Source organism: Diaporthe batatas (genome assembly GCF_019321695.1).
Source record: "Diaporthe batatas strain CRI 302-4 chromosome Unknown Contig00025, whole genome shotgun sequence".
Lineage (NCBI taxonomy): Eukaryota > Fungi > Ascomycota > Sordariomycetes > Diaporthales > Diaporthaceae > Diaporthe > Diaporthe batatas.
The window spans coordinates 176,370-201,299 of NW_025408572.1; the positions used below are offsets into that span (position 1 = coordinate 176,370).

The 24,930-nt window shown below is 49.2% G+C and overlaps 7 protein-coding genes across 7 annotated transcripts; 4 read left to right on the forward strand and 3 right to left on the reverse strand.

Moving 5' to 3' along the window:
- The first annotated feature begins 2,640 nt into the window (after positions 1–2,640).
- Positions 2,641–5,511, forward strand: KVR01_013294 (uncharacterized protein). Its single transcript, XM_044781725.1, has 3 exons — positions 2,641–3,670; positions 3,747–4,599; positions 4,772–5,511. The coding sequence occupies exons 1-3, from the start codon at positions 3,501–3,503 to the stop codon at positions 4,883–4,885; spliced, it is 1,137 nt and encodes a 378-aa protein (XP_044637748.1). The 5' UTR covers positions 2,641–3,500; the 3' UTR covers positions 4,886–5,511.
- A 4,229-nt stretch (positions 5,512–9,740) lies between these two features.
- On the forward strand, positions 9,741–12,287 carry KVR01_013317 (uncharacterized protein). The gene has a single exon (XM_044790968.1). It carries the CDS (start codon positions 9,792–9,794, stop codon positions 11,961–11,963), a length of 2,172 nt encoding a protein of 723 aa, XP_044637771.1. The 5' UTR covers positions 9,741–9,791; the 3' UTR covers positions 11,964–12,287.
- A 9-nt stretch (positions 12,288–12,296) lies between these two features.
- On the reverse strand, positions 12,297–13,880 carry KVR01_013270 (uncharacterized protein). Its single transcript, XM_044785059.1, has one exon. The coding sequence runs from the start codon at positions 13,747–13,749 to the stop codon at positions 12,499–12,501; it is 1,251 nt and encodes a 416-aa protein (XP_044637724.1). The 5' UTR covers positions 13,750–13,880; the 3' UTR covers positions 12,297–12,498.
- A 1,345-nt stretch (positions 13,881–15,225) lies between these two features.
- KVR01_013320 (uncharacterized protein) lies at positions 15,226–15,802 on the forward strand (the record flags this gene model as incomplete). Its single annotated transcript, XM_044792420.1, has 2 exons — positions 15,226–15,514; positions 15,663–15,802. 2 exons carry the CDS (start codon positions 15,226–15,228, stop codon positions 15,800–15,802), a joined length of 429 nt encoding a protein of 142 aa, XP_044637774.1.
- A 2,487-nt stretch (positions 15,803–18,289) lies between these two features.
- On the reverse strand, positions 18,290–20,906 carry KVR01_013273 (uncharacterized protein). Its single transcript, XM_044783899.1, has 2 exons — positions 20,621–20,906; positions 18,290–20,354 (listed from the first exon to the last, which is right to left on the reverse strand). Exons 1-2 carry the CDS (start codon positions 20,687–20,689, stop codon positions 19,554–19,556), a joined length of 870 nt encoding a protein of 289 aa, XP_044637727.1. The 5' UTR covers positions 20,690–20,906; the 3' UTR covers positions 18,290–19,553.
- Positions 20,907–21,640: 734 nt separating this feature from the next.
- On the forward strand, positions 21,641–22,835 carry KVR01_013312 (uncharacterized protein; the record flags this gene model as incomplete). The annotated part of the gene is made up of 2 exons (XM_044786134.1): positions 21,641–21,877; positions 21,911–22,835. The coding sequence occupies 2 exons, from the start codon at positions 21,641–21,643 to the stop codon at positions 22,712–22,714; spliced, it is 1,041 nt and encodes a 346-aa protein (XP_044637766.1). The 3' UTR covers positions 22,715–22,835.
- Positions 22,836–24,389: 1,554 nt separating this feature from the next.
- Positions 24,390–24,914, reverse strand: KVR01_013260 (uncharacterized protein; the record flags this gene model as incomplete). Its single annotated transcript, XM_044793291.1, has 1 exon — positions 24,390–24,914. The coding sequence occupies one exon, from the start codon at positions 24,912–24,914 to the stop codon at positions 24,390–24,392; it is 525 nt and encodes a 174-aa protein (XP_044637714.1).
- Positions 24,915–24,930: the final 16 nt, after the last annotated feature.

Sequence of the window (24,930 nt, forward strand, 5' to 3'; positions counted from 1 at the left end):
TGTCGATCACTGCTAAGGCGTCTCTGATAAACATAGTCAGAGACTCAATGTTTTCTGAGCCTCGAAGAGGTCATCGTAGGCTCAGACGCAAGGCGATCCGAGCTACAGTTTTCTTTGCCTATGTAGAGCATACTTGCGACCGCAGCAGGTCGCAGGGACTTGCATCCGAAGTATTGTTTGATTTAGTTGAGTCTCAACAGAGGAGCCCCAGCGTATATCTTTTGCAAGGCGGTCCTGCTGTTACAATAGGGGAATGTGCCCTGCGCAGGCTCCAGATCGAGGACGCCATCCTTGGCGCACTCTGTCGAATGCGCTTGATTCTTTTGAAGCGATCCGTGGGCGGTCGAAGACAAATACTTGCAGCGCTATCCGGTATCCGAGTGACTTGGAGTATGCGTTTCGCCACCAATCGGGGTATTCGGATCTAGTTGCCCGGGACCGGAGTAACTACATATCGGGCTCCCGGCTCACATCAATCGCCACCTGCACATGCAGTGTTGGCAGCTCTAGCAGCTTGGCAGGGTCTGAATACCAATAGGCCCCAGATCGTACATTTTCACTGTCTTTACATCAAGACCAAGATCTCAGGCCATGTGTGTCTGCAGTTAGGAATGCGATCGTATTGGTGAATGTTGTGGGCGGTGACGAAGAACTCAGCATGCCAGTGTGCGGTCGGAGTATCAGTTGCCGTCACCGTGGTAGCAAAGAGTAACTGGGCACCTGTGTGCTCAGGTGTAATTGCGGCGGAGCCAAGGAGATCGCTCAGATCCAATTCGCAGGTGGCAAATTTACTTGACATTGTTTGCTGTCTTGCGTTGGTCAATGATACTACTCCCAGCTACGGACCGAGGGCGAGTTGGCATGAGTCGAAAGTAATAGTATCCGGACCGCAAGCGCTGTTGGCCCAGGATCAGGATGAAGTTCAAAATATTCACTACTCGTGCCCTCAACATCATTCGTAAACCCTGCCGAAGAATTTCGAATAGGGCACGAATGTAGGTCAAAGTGACAATTGTCACTTGACAAACTTCACCCGCGCTCTTCCGTGTCGGGACAATCTCGCTTCTCCCGAGACCATGGTGAATTCGAGAGCTTTTGCTGTCGGGGAGAATACGAAACGGCTGCATGACACCCTTGTGCGTTCCCACAATGTCGGAGTATTCACTGCTCGGGTCAAGGCGTTCACGCCCGCGAGGTGGCAATCAGTGAGTACTTGGGGGGACTTGAGCGTTCCGTCTCAGTGTATATATGATGACTCCCTCGCAGCTCGATCCTCATAATAGCATCCAATCTTGATCCCATACGTAATGTTTAATTCCAATCGTTTAAAGTACGCCGGGTGCATCCACATCCAATGACCAGCTTCACACCCCTATCGTTCTCCGCCGGTGGGATGAGGCCCCCGACCAGTCCATTCGGCGAGGAGATACGGATAAGCGTCTGGAAATTCAGCAAGCTCGTCACCAGCGCATGGAGATCTGCTATTGGGGACCCCAGGCCTGGGAGGTCTACGTTCGGCAAACGAGGCAAGGCTGTGCCCCGAGATGAGGATATGGCACAAGCCTCGTCGCCGGAACCTAGCCCTGCTTTGGAAATGAGCTGGTCACAGCCGGCGCTGAGAGAGGCTCGTCATGAGCACAGAAGGTTCTCGCTGCGGCCTTCCGTCGGCGAGGTGGAGATGAGCTCAGTAAATGGTGAAGTTCGTCGAGAGTAAGAACATCGAGAGGAGTAATAATCGTGTCGTTTGTGATCCTGATGATGTCAGTACCTACATAATCGGTGAGATTTAAGACCCTGGGGCTGTCTATGGTTGCCGGCAATCGCCGATATCTTGTTGAAAATGCTGACATCTACCCAAGGCTTGAATTGCGAGTTTTAATTTCGGCATGTCTGTCATGATGCATTTGGCTTTGGCAGAGGCGATGGAAGCTGCGTTAAATGTCCCCAACGACGAAAAAGAGAGAGCACGTTGTGTCATGGAGGTATTCACTTCTAAAGTTTTCCGATTAAGTGGTTTCGTTTCTAATCACCATACATATAAACATTAAATTGTCAGTAAACATATCATCTAGATAGGCTGGGATTCTACAACCTTTTGGAGGCTCGGTGATTATAGTCCTCATATACCGATAATGTGCTTACTGACAGAGTCACGAGACGGGAAAAGGTTATTAATGCTTTGGTAAAAGGCCTTGTGATGAATCACTGATATGGAGAGCCAACATATGCGACGACACTCAGAGAGTTTGCGGACATCTTGTATTTCTCTCTTCGTATTTAATTCGTTTCTTCAATCCCCATGGGGGATTCCTAATACAAATGCTAAGTCATGTGATTGAGTTGCCGATGGAGGGAGGATAGCCACCTAAGCTCCCTTTGCCTCAACCACCAAGATGTTACGGTGTCACTCAGCTACGCATTTGTCAAACTTGTCTATCTTGCGTGCCCGATCAGCTTAGCCAGATCACGGCTGCCTCTCTTCATCCGCCTCCAACACCGTCTTCCAACACCTGCATCTCTCAAGCATACGAAACACGTATTGTACGGGACCTTGTTGGGACCGTCAGGCCGATTAGATCAGAGAGGCCAATGTACCGGGGCCCTGCCCGCGGCTCTTGGGCGACATTATCCGGAGGACGAGCGAGGACTTGACATGATAGATGGCCAGAGCACTTGCCCTGCGTGGCCTCGTACCCAGTACCAGTATTCAGCACTAATCACTAGGCAACGACGGTGCTCATCGGAATGGTTGCCGGCATGTACCATGATTTACCACTGCAATGTGTCCGAGACATAAGTTCGTTGGCCTGTGTCAATTTTGTTCCTCTTAAAGCAATGAATGTGATTTATCGTAAAGGAGGATATGAATGGTTGGTAGTCCCAGCCTCAAAATCCAAACTCGTACTAGCGAATCGTGGTCGCAGGATTTGTTGTTGGCTTGGACTTCAGGAGGCTTGCATAGTGGCCGCCTGGACGTGTTGGATCGACCGGATGTTTCGCCTCGCTTGCACGTGCTCGTCCAGACGAGCGTGCGATCCATGGATGCGAGACTGAAGGATCCCGTGACGCGTGACGGCTGTTTTGATAGGAGTTGTATGCGCAGGTGGGATTGGATCGAGATAAGGGTCCCCATATCATATCTCGATCCTTATAGCACACACACACGCCTGACACGCTGACACGCAGCAGCGTTGGTAGCGTGCGGGATGTCTGCCAGTGCATTGCGCTGTAGATGAAAGTGGGTCGGCCCGCGGGTCGGATGTGGCGGTCACTTCAGGCGGCAGGGTGGCGCCAAACGCGGGCAGTGTGTCTCACATGCAACCCCCTCACCGACCTCGTCGACCTCATTTTTCACCCAGCGCTTGCCGCTGCCTATCAGGCTATCTGCCCCCAAATTAATCCTGCCTTTTTATCCCAAACGTGGTTTTGAGTTCATGGTCTGACCAGCAGCCCAATTCGTATCGGTTTCTTTGTCTGGATGAACGCACAAAACCGCCAACATGGCATCGCGATATAACGACGACACCAACGACAGGAGCAGGTCGCCGTCACCGCCCTTTCAAGACACCCCGACGACGTTGTTGTCTCAATCACAGCACTTCCTGCCGCCAACACCAGGGCGGAAGGTGACATGTCCCCACAGCCAGCTCCTACACAGGAAGCCTAGGAGGTGAGCTGAGCCCGATGACTTGAGCACTGGATCAACCTCGGACTGATTGACGGTGGACAAACCACCCTCCCCATAGATGGCCGCTCGTGCTCCGCTTCGTCAAGGGCGCAATCCACAGGGACATCGCCCTCGCAGTCTTCCTGCACGCGGTCTACACGACCGTGATCGTGACGCTGCACGTGCGCCTGCAGCACAACTTTGGCCTCCCGTCGAGCGTGGTCTCGTCGCTGTCCATCGTGGTGGGCCTGATGCTCGTCTTCCGCAACCAGACGGCCTACCAGCGCTTCTGGGACGGCCGCAACAACTTCGCGACGGTCATCACGTCGGTGCGGAACCTGATGCGGTCGTTCCTCGCCTGCTCGGGGGGGCCGGGCGTCAACGGCGCGGGGACGCCGCAGCAGATGTCGCTGGCCGAGAGGGCGGACGTCGAGCGCACCGCGCGCGTCCTCATGGCCGTCCCCGACAGCATCAAGAACACCCTGCGCGCCGAGTGGGGCGCCCTGGGCGCGGCGGCGGACCAGGGCGGGCAGGGCCTGCTGCCGCGGGGCATGAGGGGCCACGAGGACGAGGGGCTGACCATGCCCGTGCAGCTGGCGTTCCTCGTCGAGGCCTTCATCGCCCGGGGCCACGCGAGGGGGTGGTTCCACGCGCCCCAGGCGTCGCAGCTGACGGTGCAGCTCAACACCCTGGTCGATGCCTTTGGGCGCATGGAGACCATCCGGCTCACCCAGTTCCCCGTGGCCATCCTGATCCACCAGCGGCAGGTCCTGGCCCTGTTCGGGTGCGTGCTGCCGTTTGCCGTGGTTGACGAGAGCCACTGGTGGGCGGTGCTGATTGTTGCGCTCATCATGTTTACCTTGTACGGCATTGAGGCGATTGCCTGCCAGCTCGAGGACCCCTTTGGGTATGACCGTAATGACATCAAGATGGTACGCAGCGTCCCCGGGCCCGACTTTTCATCTCCCTCCTTGCCTTCAATGTTGAGAACTGGTGACCAGCCTGGTGCCACGCGTTCATGTACTGGGGCTAGGGGGCCCTGAGCGTGCATGCTAAGGCGGGTAGGTGCTGTTTTGATAGAGTGCTAATCATTTCCTGTGATAGGATGTCATTGTCGAGGACGTGCGCGTCGAGCTGGGGGTGATGCTGAACGAGTGGAGGATGATGGTCGCCGGGCCGGTCAGGAAGTCAATGTTCCTGGGCGATATTGAGATGTGACCTTGTTGATTCCCCTCGGATCTTCGGATATGGCGCCATGCCCATGCATTGCCTTTTGAGATACCCGGTGCACCTTGTTCTAAAGTTTCCCATGGGCCATATAGACCGACCGACATTTGCCTTTTGCGGGGGATATGCCCACACCGACAGAATCGTGATCATACACCCACCATACCCAGCTGATCCCGTCGATCTCGTTCGGGGTGGACCGATCAGGACACAGAGTGAGAGCCAAAGAGCGTACCAAGGTTCACGTTGAGAAGGCCAGGATTTCCCCAACAAGAAGGGCAATAGATCAACACCAGTCAGCTGTTCGGGCTTACGCGAACGCGGGGAGCACAGTCAGGACAGCAATGACAGGACAGTAATGATAGGTCACTGCTCACGGCCTGCCGGACTTGACACCAGCACGACACGCACGATAATGGCCGCAGCTTTTGACACGACCACGAGATTAGAGTAAGCCGGCACCGCAGCGAGCTAGCATGCCCGGCTGTATGACGCAGGACGGACGGCGGGCCAACCGCCTGCTAGGGAAGCTCGGTCGTCCGTTTTACGTTTTGGCTACACTTTGCAGTACACTAACTAGACTAGACGCCCCAAAAATAATACATCATGGCCCGCAATTTCACATCGTCACCCGAAGGCTTGTTGTGGGGGCTGCCTCCTGCCTCTTCGTCTGAAGGTCTCCGAGAAAAGCCACAGGGCAAATCACAATCTACACAACACGCCAAGCCCTGCTATTCTGGCCAGTCAAGCCCGGCCTTCCCCTGATTACACGCAGCGTGTAACCCTGTAGCTCAGGCGCGGTCGCCATGGGCGCACTCTCGAATGAAGTGCCGCCAAGTGCCATGACACGACCTCAGGGGTGGGCCTGTTGTGGCTGCATGCATGCAGATCGTTGGGATCCCAAACCTTGGGCCTGGCGCAGGTTTACTCTCAAGACTGTGTAGTACTTGGACGCAGGCCGACGACGGGGGGTGGCTGGCGAGTCGTGCACTTTTTCTAGTCAGCCAGTTCCCACACTTCGCACTCCCGTTGCGGCTGTCGGGATATTTCGCATCATCATCCTCCTCCTCCACGGGCTCAGCTCGGCAACCAACCAACCAACCCCTGTCATCCCGTCACCCTGTCCTGCCCATCCCACCGCCCATGACCCTGCCCACCCTGCCCACCCTGCCCACATGCTGCAGAAAGCAACAGCAACTCGAATCGCCCGCAGCCCTGGCAGGGCGCTTGTATGGTGGAGCAACCACACTTGCAGTCGGTCGGTTCCCTAGCAACCTAGTTAGTTGCATACTATGACTGCACAGCCAACCTCCCCCATTGTTTCGGCCCTTAATTAATAAAAACCCGTTGAGGCCCATTGGCCCATTGGGGGTTGGCCGAGATATCCGGGGAAAATAAAATATAACACAGCAGATCTGCTACTGCCGTTCACTCTTGTTTTGCTTTGCCTTGCTCCTAGAGTACTCTTATATCCTCTACTACTAGAATCCCCCAGCATAGCCAGGACCTCCTTACTTCCAAGCAACTATCTATACTAAATAAATATAATAAGAACTTAACAATAAAGCTAAAGGTCCTAATATTAAATTAATTAAAAATAAAATTCCTAATATTATATTTTTAATTATTATTATTAACTTTTAAATATTTATTTATTTATTAACTTAATTTATTAATATATTTAATCTAAAAAAGTAGTTAGAAATATATTTATATAGTAAAATAAAGGGATCCCTTTTAAGCCCTCTCTTCTCTTCTAAACAATATCCCTACCTACTCCTTTATCTCTAAAATTAATAAAAAACCTATTAATATAATAATTTCATTACTTAATTTACCTTAACTAACCTAATTACCTAACTTTAAACTATAATAATATAAATTTTATACTTTATATAACTCTAACTTAATCTTTAATATTAAAAAATATTATTATTACTTTAATAAATTTAATAATTTATATAATTTTATCCTTTTAAATATAAAATATAAACTTTTATTCCTATATATTAATAATATTTAATATATTAATTAATATAAAAACTTTAATAATAGAAAATCCTTTTATACTCTTTAATTTAAATATTACTTTTATATTTACTATAAAGTAAAAGGAATTAATAACTATAATTAATATATTATAAATATCACTCTATATACCTATATAGTCTTAATATAAAAAATTATATTATAAAGAAATTAAAAATAAAAATAATATTTATTATTAATAAGTTATTAAAAATTAATCTAATTAGTTAAAATCTTTTAATAAAGCTAACCTAATAAAGCTAATAAAAAATTAACTAACTAACTAACTTAATAAATCTCTTTTTAATTCTATAAGTTATATAATAATAATTATAATATTAACTTCTATAACTCTCTAAACTTTAATAATAATATATAAAAAACTAACTTTTAATATCTTAAGTTAGCTTACAACTTAAATAAAAAGAAAGTTAATAAAAACTTTAAGGTAGATAAGAAATTAAAGTACTTCCTCTAATAATTTAATATTTCTAATAGCTATATTATTAGTAGTTAAAATTAAAGTAACTAGAAAATTACATTATAAAAATAATAAAAGTATTAATTATATAGTAAAAGTTCTTACTATATAATAAGCTTATTAAAAGGATTAATAAATCCTTTTATCTATTAGAATTCTAATATCTAACTAAATATTAGAGTTTAAAATACTTAAAAGTACTTAAAAAGCCTTAATTTACTTAATAAGTTTATTTTTTTATATAATAGAAACCTTAAAAGTTAATTATTTATTTTCCTTCCTAATAAAAATATAAACCTATTTAAATATACTCTAAAATAATATAATAGCTTTATAATTATAAATATAACTTATTAAACTAATAAACTATTTTAATATCTATTTACCCTTTTAATAATTAATAATAATAATAAATAGCACCTTAAAATATTTTTTTAGCTTAAAATTAATAAATATACTTAATTAAAGTCTTATTAGGCGCTATATATAAGTTAATATTTAATTAATAATTATAGTAAATAATAATAAATAATTTAATAACTAAATAAAAGGTAATTTATTAATTCTCTTAATTAAAAGTCTTTTATTTATTAATATATTTCTTTATTAAAAATACTAAAAGTTATTAACCTACTACTATCTAGCTTTATTAAAGCTATTAAAAGCTATTAATACCTTAAAAAGTACTATATACTATAATTAATAAAAAAGTATTTAAAAATATTAGAAAGTAGTTAAAGTAATATTAAATAAAATAAGATTTAACTATATATATAAGTAATTAAAAATAAGTTATTAAATAACTATAATTAATAGGCTTTATAAATAAGGTTAGTTTACCTTTTAATTAATAAAATAAAGGCTAATTTACTTTAAATTTATTATTTCTCTTTTATTTATATACTTATAACTTTTCCTTTAAGGGTTTTTATAGGTATTTAAAAGTTAAGACTTTAAGGTAATATTTTATTATTTAACCCTTATAAAAATAATTTAATAATATTTTTATATAATATATTATTAATAAAAAAGGTTAAATAATATTAAAATTTAAATATTATTTAAAACTATATATTATTATTTCTTACTTTAAAGCTTTAAAGTACCTATTATTAAGCCTTTAATAGTAAATTATTAAATAAATTAATAAGGTAAAATAGTAAAAGATTATAATAAACTTACTTTTTATAAGGTTAATATTTAAACCTTTAAATACCTTTATAAAAAATAATACTTTATAAAAACTATTTATATAAACTTTTAATAGAAATATAACTTTAAAAGTAAGTTAATTTTTCTATAAGTTATATAATTACTTATTAAAATTTTTAAAATAAAAGGTTAGGTAGCCCTATAATAACTTTAAGAAAACCTTTTAATTAATAAGGGTTTTATTACTAAGGATTTCCTTTAATAAGAATAATAATAAGTAAATTACTAGTTATTAACTTTAATAGCTAATATTAAATTAAATAGATTCCTTAAAAGTACTTCCTTATTAACTTTTATTAAACTAACCTATAAAATAACTAGTTTAACTACCTTAAATAATTATAAGAGTACTTTTATAATGCTTTATATATATTAAAAGCTTATAATAATAAAGGTTTATTTATAAAGATCCTTTTAATAAGGTTAATAAAAATAAAGATTTATAAGGTTATTATAATTAATATATTAGTTATTATATTTATTATTAAATTAGGTATAATTATATATATATAATTAGTTAATTTATAACTTTATACTTTAAAATTCTTACTATTAGTACTTTATAATTAACTAATTATAATACCCTTTATACCTATACCTTATAAATAATTAATAATTTAATAGACTACCCTATTAACCCTTAAAAATAAATAGTATAAATAATATTTATAATATTTTTTTTAAAAAATAAATTAATCTTTAATAATTTCTTTAATAATTAATTAATTAATAGTAACTTAAATATATAAATTAAATATATCTTTAATATAATAATTATATCTTTATCCTTTATATTATAAACTATTAATTACTTATAAGTTAACTTAGCGGTAATAATATTAATTTACTTTCCTTTATTAATAAATAAAAAGATTATATATAAACTTAATAATATACTTAAAGTTATATTTAATATAATCTCTTTTTAGCTATAATTAGTCCCTAATAATAGTTGTTAGAGAGAATGTTAGGGTAAACTTAGTATTATAGTAAGTATTTTGTATTTTATCTAGGGGGGTATGGCTAACTAGGGGCCCCTTATTGGGGTTGTAGGAAAAGTGGGTAGTAGAGGATATAAGAAAGGCCTTGCTCCCAGATCCGGCGAGCTAGTCTCTCACTGTCTCTCTTTTTGTGTCTGCCTGTCTGTCTGTCTACTAGTTTGTAAACAGTCCCATAATGAAGGCAGCCTCCCGCTCCGTCAGGGGGATCGCGGTGGCTGGTGCCGTCGCCGGGCTCGGGGCCCTCCACACGGCCGCCGCCCTGCCAGTCTCGGACGACCCGATCCTCCCCCCGCTGGCCAGCCGGGACGTGACGGGCAACGGGGAGGACCTGAACGGCAAGACATATGACTACATCGTCGTGGGCGGCGGGCTGGCCGGCCTGACAGTGGCCGCCCGGCTCTCAGAGGACCCCGACGTGACCGTTGCCGTCATCGAGGCCGGCCAGGATATCTATGGGGCGCACGAGTCGAGGTTCCTCACGCCCTCGGCGGTGCTGTACGACTCGTTCCTCAACACCGAGTACGACTGGAAGTACGTGACGACGCCACAGGCCGGGCTCAACCAGCGGACGACGCCGTGGGCCCGCGGCAAGGTGCTCGGCGGCAGCTCGGCGGTCAACAGCATGTACATGGTGCGGGCCTCCGCGCGCGAGTTCGACGCGTGGGGCTCGCTGATCGGGGCGCCGGAGCTGTGGGGCTGGGACAGCATGTTCGCCGCCATGAAGAAGTCGGAGGACTTCCAGGAGCCCGTCCAGGCCGTGCGCGACGTCGTGCCCAGCCTGCAGTGGAACCCGGCCAGCCACGGCACGGGGGGCAACATCAAGACGGGGTGGCCGGGCAAGAGCTACCCCTTCGTGCAGTCCTTCCTGACGTCCGTCGCCAACACCGGCACGCCGATATCAAACGACCCGGATGCCGGTGAGAACTGGGGCGCCTTCCTGGCCACGTCGGCCATCAACGCGCAGGTCTGGCAGCGGTCCAGCTCGCGGACGGGATACCTGGACGCCATCGACACGGAGCGGGCCAACATCCACGTGCTCGTCGGCCACCAGGCGACCAAGGTGCTGCTCGACACGGCCGACCCCGAGGGCAAGGGCGCGAAGGTAAGGGCCACGGGCGTCCAGTACGCCGCCAACCCGCAGGACGCCATCAAGACGGTCAGCGCGGCCAGGGAGGTCATCATCTCGGGCGGGACCATCAACTCGCCGCAGATCCTGCAGCACAGCGGCATCGGCGACGCGGCGCAGCTGCGCGGGCTCGGCATCGAGGCCAAGGTCGACCTCCCCGGCGTGGGCCACAACGTCCAGGACCACGTCTCGGCCGCCCTCCTGTACCCGCCGGCGCACCCGGACCAGCAGCCGCCGCCCCGGCTCACGGGCGACCCCGTCACCGACTCGTTCGTCCAGTCCGCCATCGCCTACGTCAACCTGACCACCCTCGTGGGCGGCGCCGAGCAGGCGGGGCTTCTCCTCGCCGCGCTGCGCAGCAACGCCACCAGCGCCATCGACGCTGCCGCCGTTCCCGAAGCCGTCAAGGAGGCGTGGCGCGTCACGTACGCCAGCCAGGTGGACAACATCTACGACTCGCCCGTGGGGCTGGTCGAGATCCTCCTCGCCGACATCTTCGGCACGGTAAACATGCAGGTCGCGCTGCAGCAGCCCCTCTCGCGGGGGTCCATCCTCGTCGCCTCGCCCGACCCCTTCGCCCCGCCCGCCATCGACCCCCGCTACCTCACCCTCGACGTCGACCTGCGCCTCCTTCGCGAGGGCCACAAGCTCGCGCGCCGCGTCGCCGCCGGCATGGCGGGCGTCCTCGGCGCCGAGGCGCACCCCGGCACCGCCGCCGTCGCGGACGCAGACGACGCCGGCTGGGACTGGTTCATCCGCCAGAACGCGGGCACCGAGTACCACCCGAGCTCGTCGTGCTCCATGCTGCCGCGCGACAAGGGCGGGGTCGTCGACAAGGACCTGCTCGTGTACGGGACGTCGAACCTGCGGGTTATCGATGCCAGCATCGCGCCGACGAGCGTCAGCGCCCACCTTATGACTGCTACGTATGGCATCGCGGAGATCGGCGCGGATATCATCAAGGCTGCGCGCAGGGGTGCCGCTGCGGCGGACGACACGACGGCTGGGAAGCTGCAGCAGGCGCAGGAGGTCAGCCCTCCTGCGGACGGCGGGGCCCAGCAGCACGACACGGCCGAGGAGGACTCATCCCCGAAGACGGCTGCCGTGGCTGCTGGTAGTGGTGTCGCTGCTGTTGGGTCTGTCGTCGCTGCCGGCCTTGTCATCGGCCGGACGGCGCTGCGGAGGTGGCAGGGGCAGAAGTACTCCAAGGTCGTTGCTTGAGGGGAGCAGGTGGCTGGCTTGGTACATATCATGTCTGTGCTGATGTTATGATAATGTTTGGGCTGGATTATGTCATTTGACGCCTTGAATAGGGCTCGATGGATGGGCGGGGATCTCCCCTGGTTTTCCTTTTCTTGGTTCATGGAAATAATGACTATAGACGGATGTTGGTCTGGTGGAGGAGGCTGGTTCCACGGTTTTGGAGTACGCTCGCCAATACCCCTTTTGGTCTTGTATTTAATCATCTTCTTTCGGGCTCGGTCATGTACATTGAGCTTCAATTAGACGAAGCATTTGAACTTTGAATCTTATGCATGGTACACACCTAGGCACTTGTTTATGTATAGTTTATATATACTAGTATGTATGGGGATCAGGAACGAAACCACTCCGTGTTGATCGCATGCCGCAATCATTTGCCTAAACGCTACATTGACGAGGTGTAAGCACTGAGCTTCCGGAAGCCCATCCGAATACCCATCTTTCATAGCACAAACACGTGTACGTCGGAGAAGCCACATGCTAATCCCGCGCCTCACCGCGGCCCTTCCACCACCTCCCCGGTAGCAAGCAGCCTCTTTCCACCAGGGAGAGGCAGCGCACAGCTCGGCGGCCGCTGCCACGCCACGAACCCCGCGCCGCGCTGGACCATCTCCTGCCTCATCTGCGCCGCCCTGCTGATCATCATCCCGCAGCACGGCACCTCGGGAAACTCGGGCAGCGGCGGCCAGTCGACGGCCTGGGGGGCTGTCACCTGGGCCTGGGCCCCCGCACGCCGCGCCATCCACTCGTCCAGGTGCTGCCTGTAGTGTTCCACAGGGGCGTCGAGGACGACATCCTCGTGCTTCTCCCACGCCGCCGCTGCGCCGAGGACCATCGAGGCGTCCAGCTCGTGCGGGTAGTTCTCGTCGCGGAGGTGCGTGTCGCGGGTGATGATCTCGTAGAGGGTGAAGGCTGCGAACTTGACGTCGTTGCGTGCTGGGTCGTAGCTCTCGCTCTTATTGTCGTTGTTGAGGCTACAGGCTAGGTTGAAGTCGAAAATGAGGAGGTCGTCTGTAGTGGGGTCGATAAGAAGGTTATATGGTGTGATGTCGCCATGAACAATACCGAGTGTGAGGTTGAGGTAGTCGATAGTTGATGTAAGTTGCTTGAGGTGTTTGAGCTTAAAGGGTCTTGAGATATTGTCCAGAATAGTACCACCAGGGATAAAAGGCGTTGTAAAGCCGACTACTTTATCCTCTCCTTCAACTTGATCGACAACAAGACTGTGAAAGGGAACGATGTTCGGGTGCTTTGGTATACGTAGGAGACAGTTGGACTCGTCCCATACAATACTGATATTTCCCTCGTTGATGTAGTACTTATAAGCGACCTGTGTCGGCTCGGCTGTAGAAGTGTCCTCACACAGGTCGACCTGAACGCCCAATCGATCGAGCTCTATCAGTTGTGTGCGTTGGACTCGTCGTAGTGGAGATGGATAGTCCGATGGGGAGGGGTAAAATGGGATCATAGTCGGGTCTTGATCTAGGTCGGCTGTAGAGTTTAATAGTTCGCCCTGCTCTCCCACTTCAATCTGCACGATGTCGGCTGGGATGTCGTCAATGTGCTCGGCGAGGGCATCGAAAAAGAAATCCTCGTCCTCCTCCCTCCAAGCCGTGGCAACAGCAATGAACCGACGCTGGTCCCAGTCAATAATGACTTTAATGGTGCCGACGCCATTGTATAAAGAATCATGGCCTGTGCTCGTGAAGCGCTGGTCTGGGGTGCAGTCATCGAAGTGGCCCATCTCGAATACCGGTTCGAAAAGAAGCTTGTGGGCAACAAAGTTTAAGGACAAATGGGAATGTGGGGCAGAGATATATTGAAGCCGTTGAGATTTTGGGTATCCAAGTCACAAGAGATTGGTAAATGGGAAAGAAGTTGAATTTCAACTTGAAAGAGATCAAACGTTCGAGGATTTTGAGCTGCGTTTGGAATGGGTCAGCCAAGCCGGTCCCGAGGTCACGTGGCATCAGCTACTTCTCAGCGGCCTCACTTCAAACCGCAAGATGGTCACCAGATGCGTCGAAAAGGCTGTGGGTGCTGACATTGTTGACGTATCGATTTTCCACTCTCTATTTATAGCGGCGTTTACCACTGTATGCCAGTGAAGGCGCCACATACATTTTACATATATGGGGATTAAAAACGAAACCACTATTTATAGTGGCTTCTAATCTCTAACTTTAGAACGCTACTGTCGAGAACTTGGACATCTGGGTCTTCGTGGGGTCGGGCACGTCTGGTTCTCTGCGCAGTGGCGTAGACCATTTGAAGTTGCTTACTAGTAGTGAGATGCAGGATTCAAGCCACCCTTCATAGATCACGTCACTCTTGACCTTTGGCCCCTCATACTTGGCATACTTGGACCTCTTTTCCCAATGCTTTGTCCAACTCTAGGAAATCTCTTACGAAGTCTGCATTAAGGACAGTGGTCGCCCTGTCTGTCTCTTTTTGGAGTTGTCAGTTCATGGGTGGCCGAGTAGATGTAGTCTATAGCTTTGAATCATTCCCAACTCACAAGAGGTACAGATAATTTGAATAGCCCTTACCTAATATGTGGTTTCGCTTCTATTCCGTATATGTGCGAGGACATACTATACTTGAGCCTTTGAATATGTGTCAGACTTACGCACTGTATTATGTGGGAACTCCGCGAGCCTGGTGACCACAATGCCTGGTCACTGCGTCCACCAGAAGTGGCCAGGCCAAAGGCCACCACCCAACAACGCCTTACAAGATAAAAATAGTGAAAACTCTCGAAATTATGAGCCTCCGATATGTATAAGAGGCTACACGATGCCATCCCAGTCAGGAAGAGATAAACACCTGTATTAAGCACTTCCTCCTCCTCTCTTCTTTCGTCTTCGATTTGAAAGCAAAGTTCTTGCGGATTATTCATCAGGCCGTTTTTATAAGTCAAGTATACACTTAGAGCATCTATCAATCATGGCGAATACCCAAGCTCAGCAGCGTGATTTCCAGGAATGGATGAGACTACGTTTCAGCAACGTTGCTACAAGTGGGTTCAATTCTTGTCCCATTGTCATCGAAAACTCAAAATCTCCCTCTTGAATTGTCACTGATCTTCAAACTCGTAGTGCGATACACCATTCCCGCGGGTTCCACCCAGGACCGACGTTTCAACTGCATCGCCCACGCCATTGGAAAGAGGGATGTCCGCCTCACCCCTCAGAGCAAGAGCCAGCTCGATAACATCTTCATGTTGCACGGCTACTTCGAGGTACCCATGAGCGGAAACCCACTGGTGGGAGACGCCGAAGTATACGCGAAGCCGACCGCACCCGGCATTCCCCTCCACGCCCACCGCGTCGAGAGCGTCGACCCCAACAGTGTGCTCTGCTCTTCCAAGATGGGAGACGACTTTCTCATCCACCACCCTAGGGATCTGCTCCAGTGTGTGCGGCCCAGTTCCAATCAGTATGAGTACGGTCTCGTGCAGTACAGGTACCGCTTTGACGCAGCCAAATTTAAGAAAGCCAAGGATTCAGGTATGTTTTCTCTTCCCTCCTCCGCCACTTTCTCCAGGGTCTGTCCCCTTTACCCTATTCCACAAGAAAGATCCGGTTGAGTTCCAGGTTTGAGGGACTTCTCTCTGGGGCTCAAGGTAATCACTGACCCCAACACTCTTCCAAACAGAGGTCAGAACCAAATCTGGACGTGTCATCAAGCGATCTCAGGCGGCCTACACCAAGACGGGGAGATATATCCGGAAGGCGGACGAGGCTCGCAGCAAGTCCAACCGAGTTATCAAGAAGCCCACGGTCGCCAAGAAATGATCAAGAGCCTCGTAGCTCATACTGGGATACCGTCGCGGGTTCGTTGGTTACGGAAATGGGACGTACGGCTATGATTTTGTATAGATAGACTCTCTAAGGCCTAAACCTTTAGCGATCTTAGATGTGTAGGCACACTCGTTCAGACTGTTGATTTATATGAATTTTTGAAAATTACAGAATGCAACATTGTAACAAGTCGAGTTATTGATTCCATAAGAGCGACATCGTGACTTGTTACAGACACCGTTGTCTTGTACTAACTGGACCCATAATTCCGATCAACCCCCTTCCCAAACACCTGGGTATTACCTAGGTTCCATAATTTCCTGACGTCTTATTCTGAGGTATAAAAATTGCTACTGTGGGAGAAAAGTGTTCAGAAATGATGTTTTGGTGAGGAAAGTGGTCCAAATCCGGAGGCGGTCCGAATGTGGGCGTGTCAACTTACTCTTATATGCAGATAGGCAGGTATATTCTATGCACGACTCGTAAGTAATAAACGTAGTAATGCTTAATCTATATAAATTCTTAAATTTGACTAGTTATATCATTTTCCCACAACGCATGATGAGTCTATCCTCTGTCCGGCACTCAATCCGATCATGAGATGCAATGCTTCCAGATCAGCCATACGCCGGGAGCTCTCCCAAGAGCCGATATCAGACCGAGGCTATTCCTGGTAAAGAAATATGTCTTGCTCTCCTACAGTATACAGTAGCCTGTCTGCATATGCTGTAAATTACCCTCATGCCCGAATCATGGAAATGGTACGAATTGGCCGTTGTGATCCAGTTAATTCGGCCGGTTCTGGGTGCACTTTTCTCTAGGGACTCACGTATCAGAAAATGGACCTCAAGGTTGCTCACTGCTCTTAATATTGTAATCACCGTGTATAGTACCTTCTACATTTAAGCGGTCGTCGAGGCCTACATGATTATCGAGTGATGTTTACTTGTCTTGGCTTATTTCAATATTACCTAGGTACTTTTATCAACCTGTAGCTCTAGTCCGTCATCAGATTCATAGTCACGTGGTCGTTGCCCGTCAGCACGTCTTCCTCCATCTCGCAGCCCCGCTCTATTTCGTAAAAAAGGAGGCGCAGTATGCAGCGTAGCATGTGGGCAGGCATCCAAATAGCACAATGCGCTACCTGAACAAATTCCCGTCTCCTGTCATGCCGCCGCCACACTGCTTCTTCCCGTCTCCGGCTTACCTGCGGGGACAGAGAGAATAACAACTGGCAACAAATCATAGCATCACGACTTACGGGCCCTCCAGCGAACATCGCTTCGATATGGCGACGGTATCTGCCGCATGCCTCGAAGAGGTCCAGAAGCTTCAACAACAGCTTTGCAAAAACTGCCGTGAAGTCCTTCTGGATGACAAATCCGATGCATCGATAGTTGTAGATGGATACGGCAACACTACCGATTGTCTGATTCCTACGCTTAGCGCCGGCCACGCAAAGATATCTACTGGCTACTCATTGACAGATGACTTTCCGAGGCTCCCTAAGCTTGAAGCTTCGTCACAGCAGGGCTGCAGATTTTGTGGTTATCTGCGAGATATGATACTCTGCAAACATACCATGTGGTTCACTGAAAAGAACTACGGCATTCACGCGACAGACTTAGAACGCCCGGTGATAGAGGTGACTATTGCCGTAAGCTGGATCTTCCAGGCTCTCGAGGGTGCCTCCCAAGGTCCGAACCAGCTGTGTGCGAAAATCATTTTCAAGGGTACAGGCCGCGGTGTGGTAACCTGGTCGGATGTAACGGTGGCTTCAGGTATGAGCCTCGTCCAAATTGAACTGCGATTTGCATTTCCTATACTGAGCTGAGTTTCAGGGAGCGAGTATCTGGCAGAATGGTTGCCAATACGGCCCGCACCAAATGTATCGCCGTCACATCCGTATAGTATCGAAGAGATGAAAGCTGAGATTCAGCAATGCAAAAAGCACAACCACGCGCCACCGACTTTCAACTACGCCCCTGAGCATCTGTTAGACGTTCGAGACATCCACCCGAAACTAGTCTCTGGCCGTGAACAACTGACCGAACCACTGGGCCGGACGCCTCGTTATGCCGCTCTAAGTTACTGCTGGGGGACATCAGAGGAGGCAGCTCACCAGTTGACAACCACGAACCAAACAATGCCAGAACGACGAAGAGGAATACAGCACGATGAGATGCCGCCTGTATTACGCGATGCAGTACGCGTCACCAGGAGCCTTGACATTCCTTTTCTCTGGATCGATGCTCTGTGTATAATACAGGGCGACAGCTCGGACTGGGAGGAACAGTGTCCTCAGATGGACAGAATCTACGGGCATGCCGAAGTTACACTTGTTGCTGCATCCTCAAATTCTTGTCTGGACAGCTTTTTGGACACCGCGGCGCCAAGCACCTTGCTTCCGTTCTCTTCAAAGTGTCGACCGCACTTCAGCGGTCTGCTGCAAGTGACGTTCTCGGGATGCACTGATGCGTCTTTGTCTACAACCTACTACAGCGATATATACGACAGCCGTTTGGCCTTTAGAGGCTGGGCTGTCCAGGAGCGTATCTTGTCTACGCGCATGATCACATTTGGGAGATCCGGCGTGCGGTTTTCCTGCCCGTACAATCCATCGCCGCAAGGCTATAGGGGCCGCAGCTTCTTTATCACAAAAGCCAGACATCCATACAGCGAGTTGTCGAACAATTATTTTGACTGGGTCAAAGTGTTGAACGAGTATCGTTTAATCACCGCTGACTCCTTCACTCAACCGACAGACCTTCTACCCGCTTTATCGGGTTTAGCAGCCTACTTTGGGCGTCGGACCAAAGACCACTATTATGCGGGACACTGGCACAAAGATCTCTATCGAAGTCTCATGTGGTGTAGTGACAAGCCCTCGAAAGACCCCCTTGCCCTTCATATTGATCTTGCTTGCTCGCCCAGGCCTTACATCGTTCCATCCTGGAGCCAACTGGGGAAGGGCTATTCGCGTCCCCTGGGCGAAAGCATGTGGGATCCGGTAAAGGAGACAGTCAAGCTGCGTGCATATATCAGCCAGGCTGGTCAAAACCCATTTGGAGCGATACGAAATGCCGAGCTTGAAGTGCGCACTCACACCATGTGTCTTCAGACTGCAACGAACGTTGAACTCACCAAGGTCGAACCAGGTGGCTATGGACACGGACCGTACCGGAGGGAGTATTGGACCGTCAGATTCCGGCGAAAGGGTGTTTTGGCGCGCATGTTAGGACGGAAAAGCCGCGGGTTTTCCTGCTGTGTATGGGTGGACTACGACTTGAAGGAGAATGACTTCCGCAGAGATTCTGAGGGGTGGAAATGGGTGCTGCTTGGAACATCTCAACGGCAAGACGATCCGGAAAGGAGGCCATTCGGTCTGCTGCTTCTCAGTGCAAATGATTCAAAATGGTGCCGAGTGGGTGTTTTTCTAGTTGATGCTCCCGCGTGTGATGAGGAGTTTATGCGACTGAGCGACTTCACGAAGTTCAGTTCTGTTGAAACAGTTATAATCATATGATTCAAGCCAAGGTATTATTGCCCTAGTGTACCGTTAGGTATAAAGTCGAACATTCCTCATTACTACCAACTCTTCACAATCCCAACAGACGGGACTTGGGCTGTTTGAAGTTGAATTTAGAGGTCGGTCCAGTCTCATTGTTTCCAGGCGCCAGGTTTCGGGGTATATATGCAAATCATGTAAAATATGGTGCTCACTCCTTTGACAGTCTCAACATCATCATGCCTTTTCTAGACCGTCCCTGTTCACGTGAACCTCTCCTCTGTATATCTCCAGCACCGTCATCAACGGCAACGCCAGCATCAACAAACTGACCATGGTCGCAAAGCTCCACTGCCTCTCCCCCATGTCCGACAGCGGCGTCGTAGGCTGGCCGAACGCCTGCGACGTGTAGATGACGCGGACCGTGGCGCCGACGGCGATGGCCGTCATGATGACCCAGCCGGCCAGCTGCACCCACTTGAAGGCGCGCTGGCGCCTGTCGTGGAGGTACCACGTGGACGCGAGGAAGACGATGCAGTTGCCCGCGATGACGGCGATGGTGCCCGCGTACGAGACCCCGATGTTGCCCGCCCTGCCGCCGTCGACCTGCCATGCGCACGTCGTCGGCAGCGTGGTGGCCTCCAGGTCCTTGTGCACCACCTGCAGCATGAAGATGCCGTACACGCAGCTCAGCACGAGGTTGACCAGCATGAGGACCTGGCGCAGCCACCGGAGGACCGTGTCGGAGCGGAAGGAGGCGACGAGGACGAGGAGGGTCAGGTTGTGGACGCCCATAGAGAGTAAGGCCAGCATCCAGATTATGAAGAAGTGGTACGGCACCAGCGTGTTGATCTGGGCGAGACCAACCGCTTGGATGCCGATGCCGTAGAGAATCTGCTGGTCGCTGAAGCCGTACAGCAGCTTCCGCCGTATCAGGCCCATGGCCGGCTTGTGGCTGTTGAAGAAGGACTCCTGCAATATCAGGGAGAGGGAGAGCGCGACGGCGAGGACTGCGGGGATGATGAATCCGAGGATGACCTTGGCACTGTTAGTTCATTGATCTTGATGGGGTTGTGCAGTACTGTGTAGCAAGGAGTTGAGGTGTGGGCTCAATGCCAGGGGAGGATCTCCGCAAGGTTCATGTGTAAGCCCCATGATATTCTGGGGCTTGAAATTCATGGCCTCATCGACCCAAGGGGCCATAATGGGAGTCCGTATCTACTTCTCGCTGACGGGGCAGCAAGAGGATATTGTATCGCCCGATGAAAGCGTGCATGTGCACGAAGAAAAGGATAATAACTTACACCAATGCCTGCTATTCCGGCGTTGGATGGCGTCTCCGCCGGAGGGTTTGTGCAGTTTACAGAACTCATGGTGCTCGGTTGACAGCTAAATGAGTGACGGCTAGGATATGGAATTGGAAAACAGCTTTCATGAGCAGCGGCGCGGCCGCATCGCAAGGACAGTACAGACAGTAGGAAGAGGTCGAAGTGGGCGAATATCAGGGTCCCAAAGTTCAAGTTGGGCAGGAAAGGAGTGGACGGGGGCGAGCTGGAAATGAGATGACGCAGTTCTGCCTGTGGCTTTTGGCCTCTTTCTACCTGACACAAGGGGTGGGTGGCCTCTGGGCAGGCCTAAATAGGGAAGGGATGGGCATTGAATGTGGCATTGATAAGCGCGGGAGGCGAGCCCTTGTCTGCTTCTGGTTGGCTATGCCGGGTTCCTGACTGTGACAATATTCATGCGCGGGCGCGTCTGGCCGGCCAATCGACTGGCCCAGCAGGCAGGTCTGTCCTGGTCGGCAGGGCAGCCTGATCGGGTCGGCAGAAACAAAGGCGAATCGACCGGCAATTTCAAAAATAGGGTAGCGTCTCGCTTTGTTAGCAGGCCGACAGGGGTAGCATGTGCTAACTAGCACGGCGGCAGGGCGGGTAACAACCGCAAACGAGGGCATTCACGCTTTTCCTTGACGCGTGAACCAGTTCCCTTCCCGAGGTTAGCAACGGGCTAACTGGTTTTATTCCCGGGCATTGTGCTTGTGCTTTTCTTGTTCAAATTGAATTGTATGGTTCTACAACGTTTTTAAGTGTCTATTAGTAAAGTATGCTTACTTCTTTTAGATGTGTCCAATGAACGCATTGCTCAAGGTAGACTAATTATTTGCCCCGATGTTGAAGCAATCGGTACCTGAGCTGCCTGCAGCTTGGCAACCACTCGTGAGACTGCAGGGGTCAGATCCTACGCCGACAACAAAGACTCACCGGAAGTATCCGTACTTACTCTGACTCTTACTCTCGTTCTACGAGGGCAACACAACGGAATCCATGTCTTCGTCCCCACACTGCTCCCTCCTGGGCCTGCCCCGGGAGTTGCGTGACCTCATTTACACGACTCTATTCCGGTCATTGGTCTTTGATGCCAATGACCCGCAGCCCGTCGGCGGCGACAGCGGCCCCGACCAGCGCCTGGCCATCCTGTGTGTCAGCCGGCAGATCTATGAGGAGGCCAGCCCCCTAGTGCTGCCCCACGTCCGCATCTGCTGCAGAAGTGCGGTCGACATGGTGCGTGCCCTCATGGCCATGTCGCCAGCGCAGGTGCGGCAGCTCAAGCACCTGCGCGTCGACTACGACATGCTACGCCTGAGCGTACCGCGCCAGGCACTAGAGGAGGAAGCAGATGCAGGTCCACGAGACAGCGTTGACCCGGTGCCCCGCGGCTTCCACGTCGGCGCCCTGCTCGGCCTGTTCCCCGGCCTGGAGCTGGACCTCCTCGAGCTGACGGACGGCATGCACGACGGCCTCGGCGCCTTCGCGAGCTACCACGCCCCGGACGTCATCTCGTCGCTGCTGCGGGCCGCCGGCGGCTACCGCGAGGTCCGCGCCGCCTTCAGGGGCCTCAACTGCTGCTTCCCGGGCTCCTTCGCGGACCACAGCCAGGAGTGCTTCCGCGCCGACGCGCCGGAGGTGCTCGACGCGTGGGCCGGGCTCATCCGGGCGCGGTTCCGCCCGCCCGGCTGGGCCGTCGAGATGTACTTTGACGACGAGGCGCCCGCCGACGAGGGGTACTGGGACAGGCACCGCGAGGCGGGCTTCACGCTGCTTGAGGGCCTTGAGGCGCGGGACGAGGCTGGGAGGGACCAGGGCGCGCAGGGCGGTGATGAGTTGCAGTACTGGAACTTTCGGGCGTGTAGGGGCCACGGGCCCTGTGCTGTGCCCGAGGGCGACGCGGAGGTCCTTGAGTGCGTACAGGCGTACCCAATGAGCTTGGATGAGCTGCGGGAGGCGTCGATGTACCTCCGGGTGCTGGTCAGTGAGGGCGATTGGGCCAGGATCGAACGGCTGCAGGAGGAGTCCGGTATGACTGCCGATGGGCCCTATGACGATGACGGCCTGTGGTAGGAAGTAGGGTGGCAAAAGTTGGAAGAGGGTATGAGTTGCACCAAATGGATCACCTGTGCATGTCTGTTCCTAGCTAGGTAGGTATCTATATTCCACGACATTTCGGCACTGGCAACCGCACACTTGCTTGCCCTCCTCAGGTGGCCACCACCATCAACGCGGTCTCGAAAACCTCTCAGCGCCTGAACGACTGGAGAGGCAGCGTGGCGATGTTAGGAGTTCGCTTGTTGCACCAGTTTCTCTCCCATGACCCCACAACTCGACTCGATTTCTTCCGCGCTACCTATCCCTTTCTGCATATGGGATTGCTAAAACCGATCCACTTAATGTCTGGTTATGATTCTTACCGTATGGTGGTGGAAACATTTGTAGGCTTGGGCTGGGCGCAAATGAACAACAAATACTACGCGTTTCACCGTATGAGGGCCGTTGGCTGGATCTTCTGGGAGAGCCCAGACCGACTTGCGTCCATGGGTCTGGTTCCTGACCACAAGTGGGCAACTTACGGATCCACAGGCTGCGATGGGATCCCCCTAATTCTGGGACCGCAAGACCGATCATTTTCCGTGGAGAAGGCAATAGAGCAAAAAGATTGGGAGTCCATCATCCAAAAATTCGGTTCTCACACCACCCAAAAACAACTCGACCAAGTCAAACATCTCTTCAGGTCAATAGGAAACTTGGACATTGGTGAGGTTACACGGATTGTGGCCGCCTCGCGCCGCCAGGACGTGGGAGCTGCGGGGGCCGAAGACAAGGACCGCAGTGACTGACAAGGACGGAGTCCAGGGGGGAAGAAAACTGGCAGCAACTGTGATGGTTTTCTGGGGAACACTAGCCTATAGCACAGCCTGCTGCGAGATGCCATTTTGTTAGATACCCTTTCATGGCAAACCGTCTTATGCAAGACCCCTCTCTGGGAAGTCTTCTGCATATTAGGTGACTGGGGTTGAGAAAGATAGGGGTCTAGCAATCAAGTAGCGAGGACTGAGCAATGGCAATGCCGCAATTCTTTGATGCAACTGCGCTATCTTGGTAATTGATTTGAAAACGGAGTGGTGACAGATGATGTACTTCTTAAGCGGGACTGCGTGTACACGATATCTTTCTACTGACTCCGGGCGTGCTTAGGGCGTGCTCCCTTTAGATCTTCTCAGACCAGTACTATTTTCACATCTATTAATTAAAATTAAGTCTTTAAATAATCCTGAAACCCTATTATTCTATATATCTTATAGCGCGACTCTAATACCTTAGGCTATCCTTAATAGAATAGCTCCTAATACTTCTTAATTTTATTACTACTTATATTATTATCCTTAATATTAAAATATATTTTATTTTTAAACTAACTTAATATTACTATTCTACTTATAATACTTTTATTTAATAATAAGTGTATAAATATATATATATATAATTTAATAGGGATAAAATATACTTTAAGGCTTTATAAACGCTTTAAAAGCTTATTATTACCGGTATTTATACCTATCTCTATTAGTTATAATATAATTATATTAATATAAACACTTTTATTTATAAAAGATATTTAATTTAAATAGAATAAACTTTATATATTAAACTTAAACTTATTATAAATAATACTTATTAGTAGTATAATATATAACTTAAGGCTAAGAATAAAAACTATACTCTTAGGTAATAACTTCTTTTATATAGTTATAATAGGAGGGAAGGTTATATATAGCTGCGCTAGCTTTAGGTTAAATATAGTGCCCTTAATGTTAACGTTAATAGGCCGTGTGTTTAGCTTGGGTGGGTCCTTACTGTCTAGGTTTATAATTCTTAGGTTGTTGGTAAGAAAGAAGGGCTTGTCTATGATGCTGGTGTTAATGACGAAGTAGTCGAGGGTTGGGGCTGCCGCTGATCCTCCGCCGCCCGGGGCGAAGCGGATGGCGGCTTTCACGGCCTGAACCTGGTCCGACCATCTGGTCACGTCGCAGTGGACGAACTGGACGTTGGTCCTGAGGGCTAATGCTAGGTCCTGGCCTTTGGTGTCGTTGATGTTAGTGATGGTTACGCGAGCGCCGGCTGCGGTACACTGCCTGGCGATCTTCGCGCCGAGCCCCTGGGCCCCGCCTGGGATGAGGACGATGCTGTCTTTAAGAGATGCGGTATCCGGCTGTGCCGTCAGCATAGCGGAGGGGATTGGGCCTGAGAGCTGGATATTCGCCATCGTTAAGATCGTAGGT

What these genes read in the sequence shown, in the direction of transcription:
- KVR01_013294 (XM_044781725.1), top strand. Translation starts at nt 3,501, where the DNA reads ATGGCATCGCGATATAACGACGACACCAACGACAGGAGCAGGTCGCCG. An exon ending in CTACACAGGAAGCCTAGGAG is followed by an intron (nt 3,671 to 3,746) that starts GTGAGCTGAGCC and finishes CCCTCCCCATAG; the next exon opens with ATGGCCGCTCGTGCTCCGCT. An exon ending in ACCGTAATGACATCAAGATG is followed by an intron (nt 4,600 to 4,771) that starts GTACGCAGCGTC and finishes TTCCTGTGATAG; the next exon opens with GATGTCATTGTCGAGGACGT.
- KVR01_013317 (XM_044790968.1), top strand. Translation starts at nt 9,792, where the DNA reads ATGAAGGCAGCCTCCCGCTCCGTCAGGGGGATCGCGGTGGCTGGTGCC.
- KVR01_013270 (XM_044785059.1), bottom strand. Translation starts at nt 13,749, where the DNA reads ATGGGCCACTTCGATGACTGCACCCCAGACCAGCGCTTCACGAGCACA.
- KVR01_013273 (XM_044783899.1), bottom strand. Translation starts at nt 20,689, where the DNA reads ATGAGTTCTGTAAACTGCACAAACCCTCCGGCGGAGACGCCATCCAAC. An exon ending in CCGGAATAGCAGGCATTGGT is followed by an intron (nt 20,355 to 20,620) that starts GTAAGTTATTAT and finishes AACAGTGCCAAG; the next exon opens with GTCATCCTCGGATTCATCAT.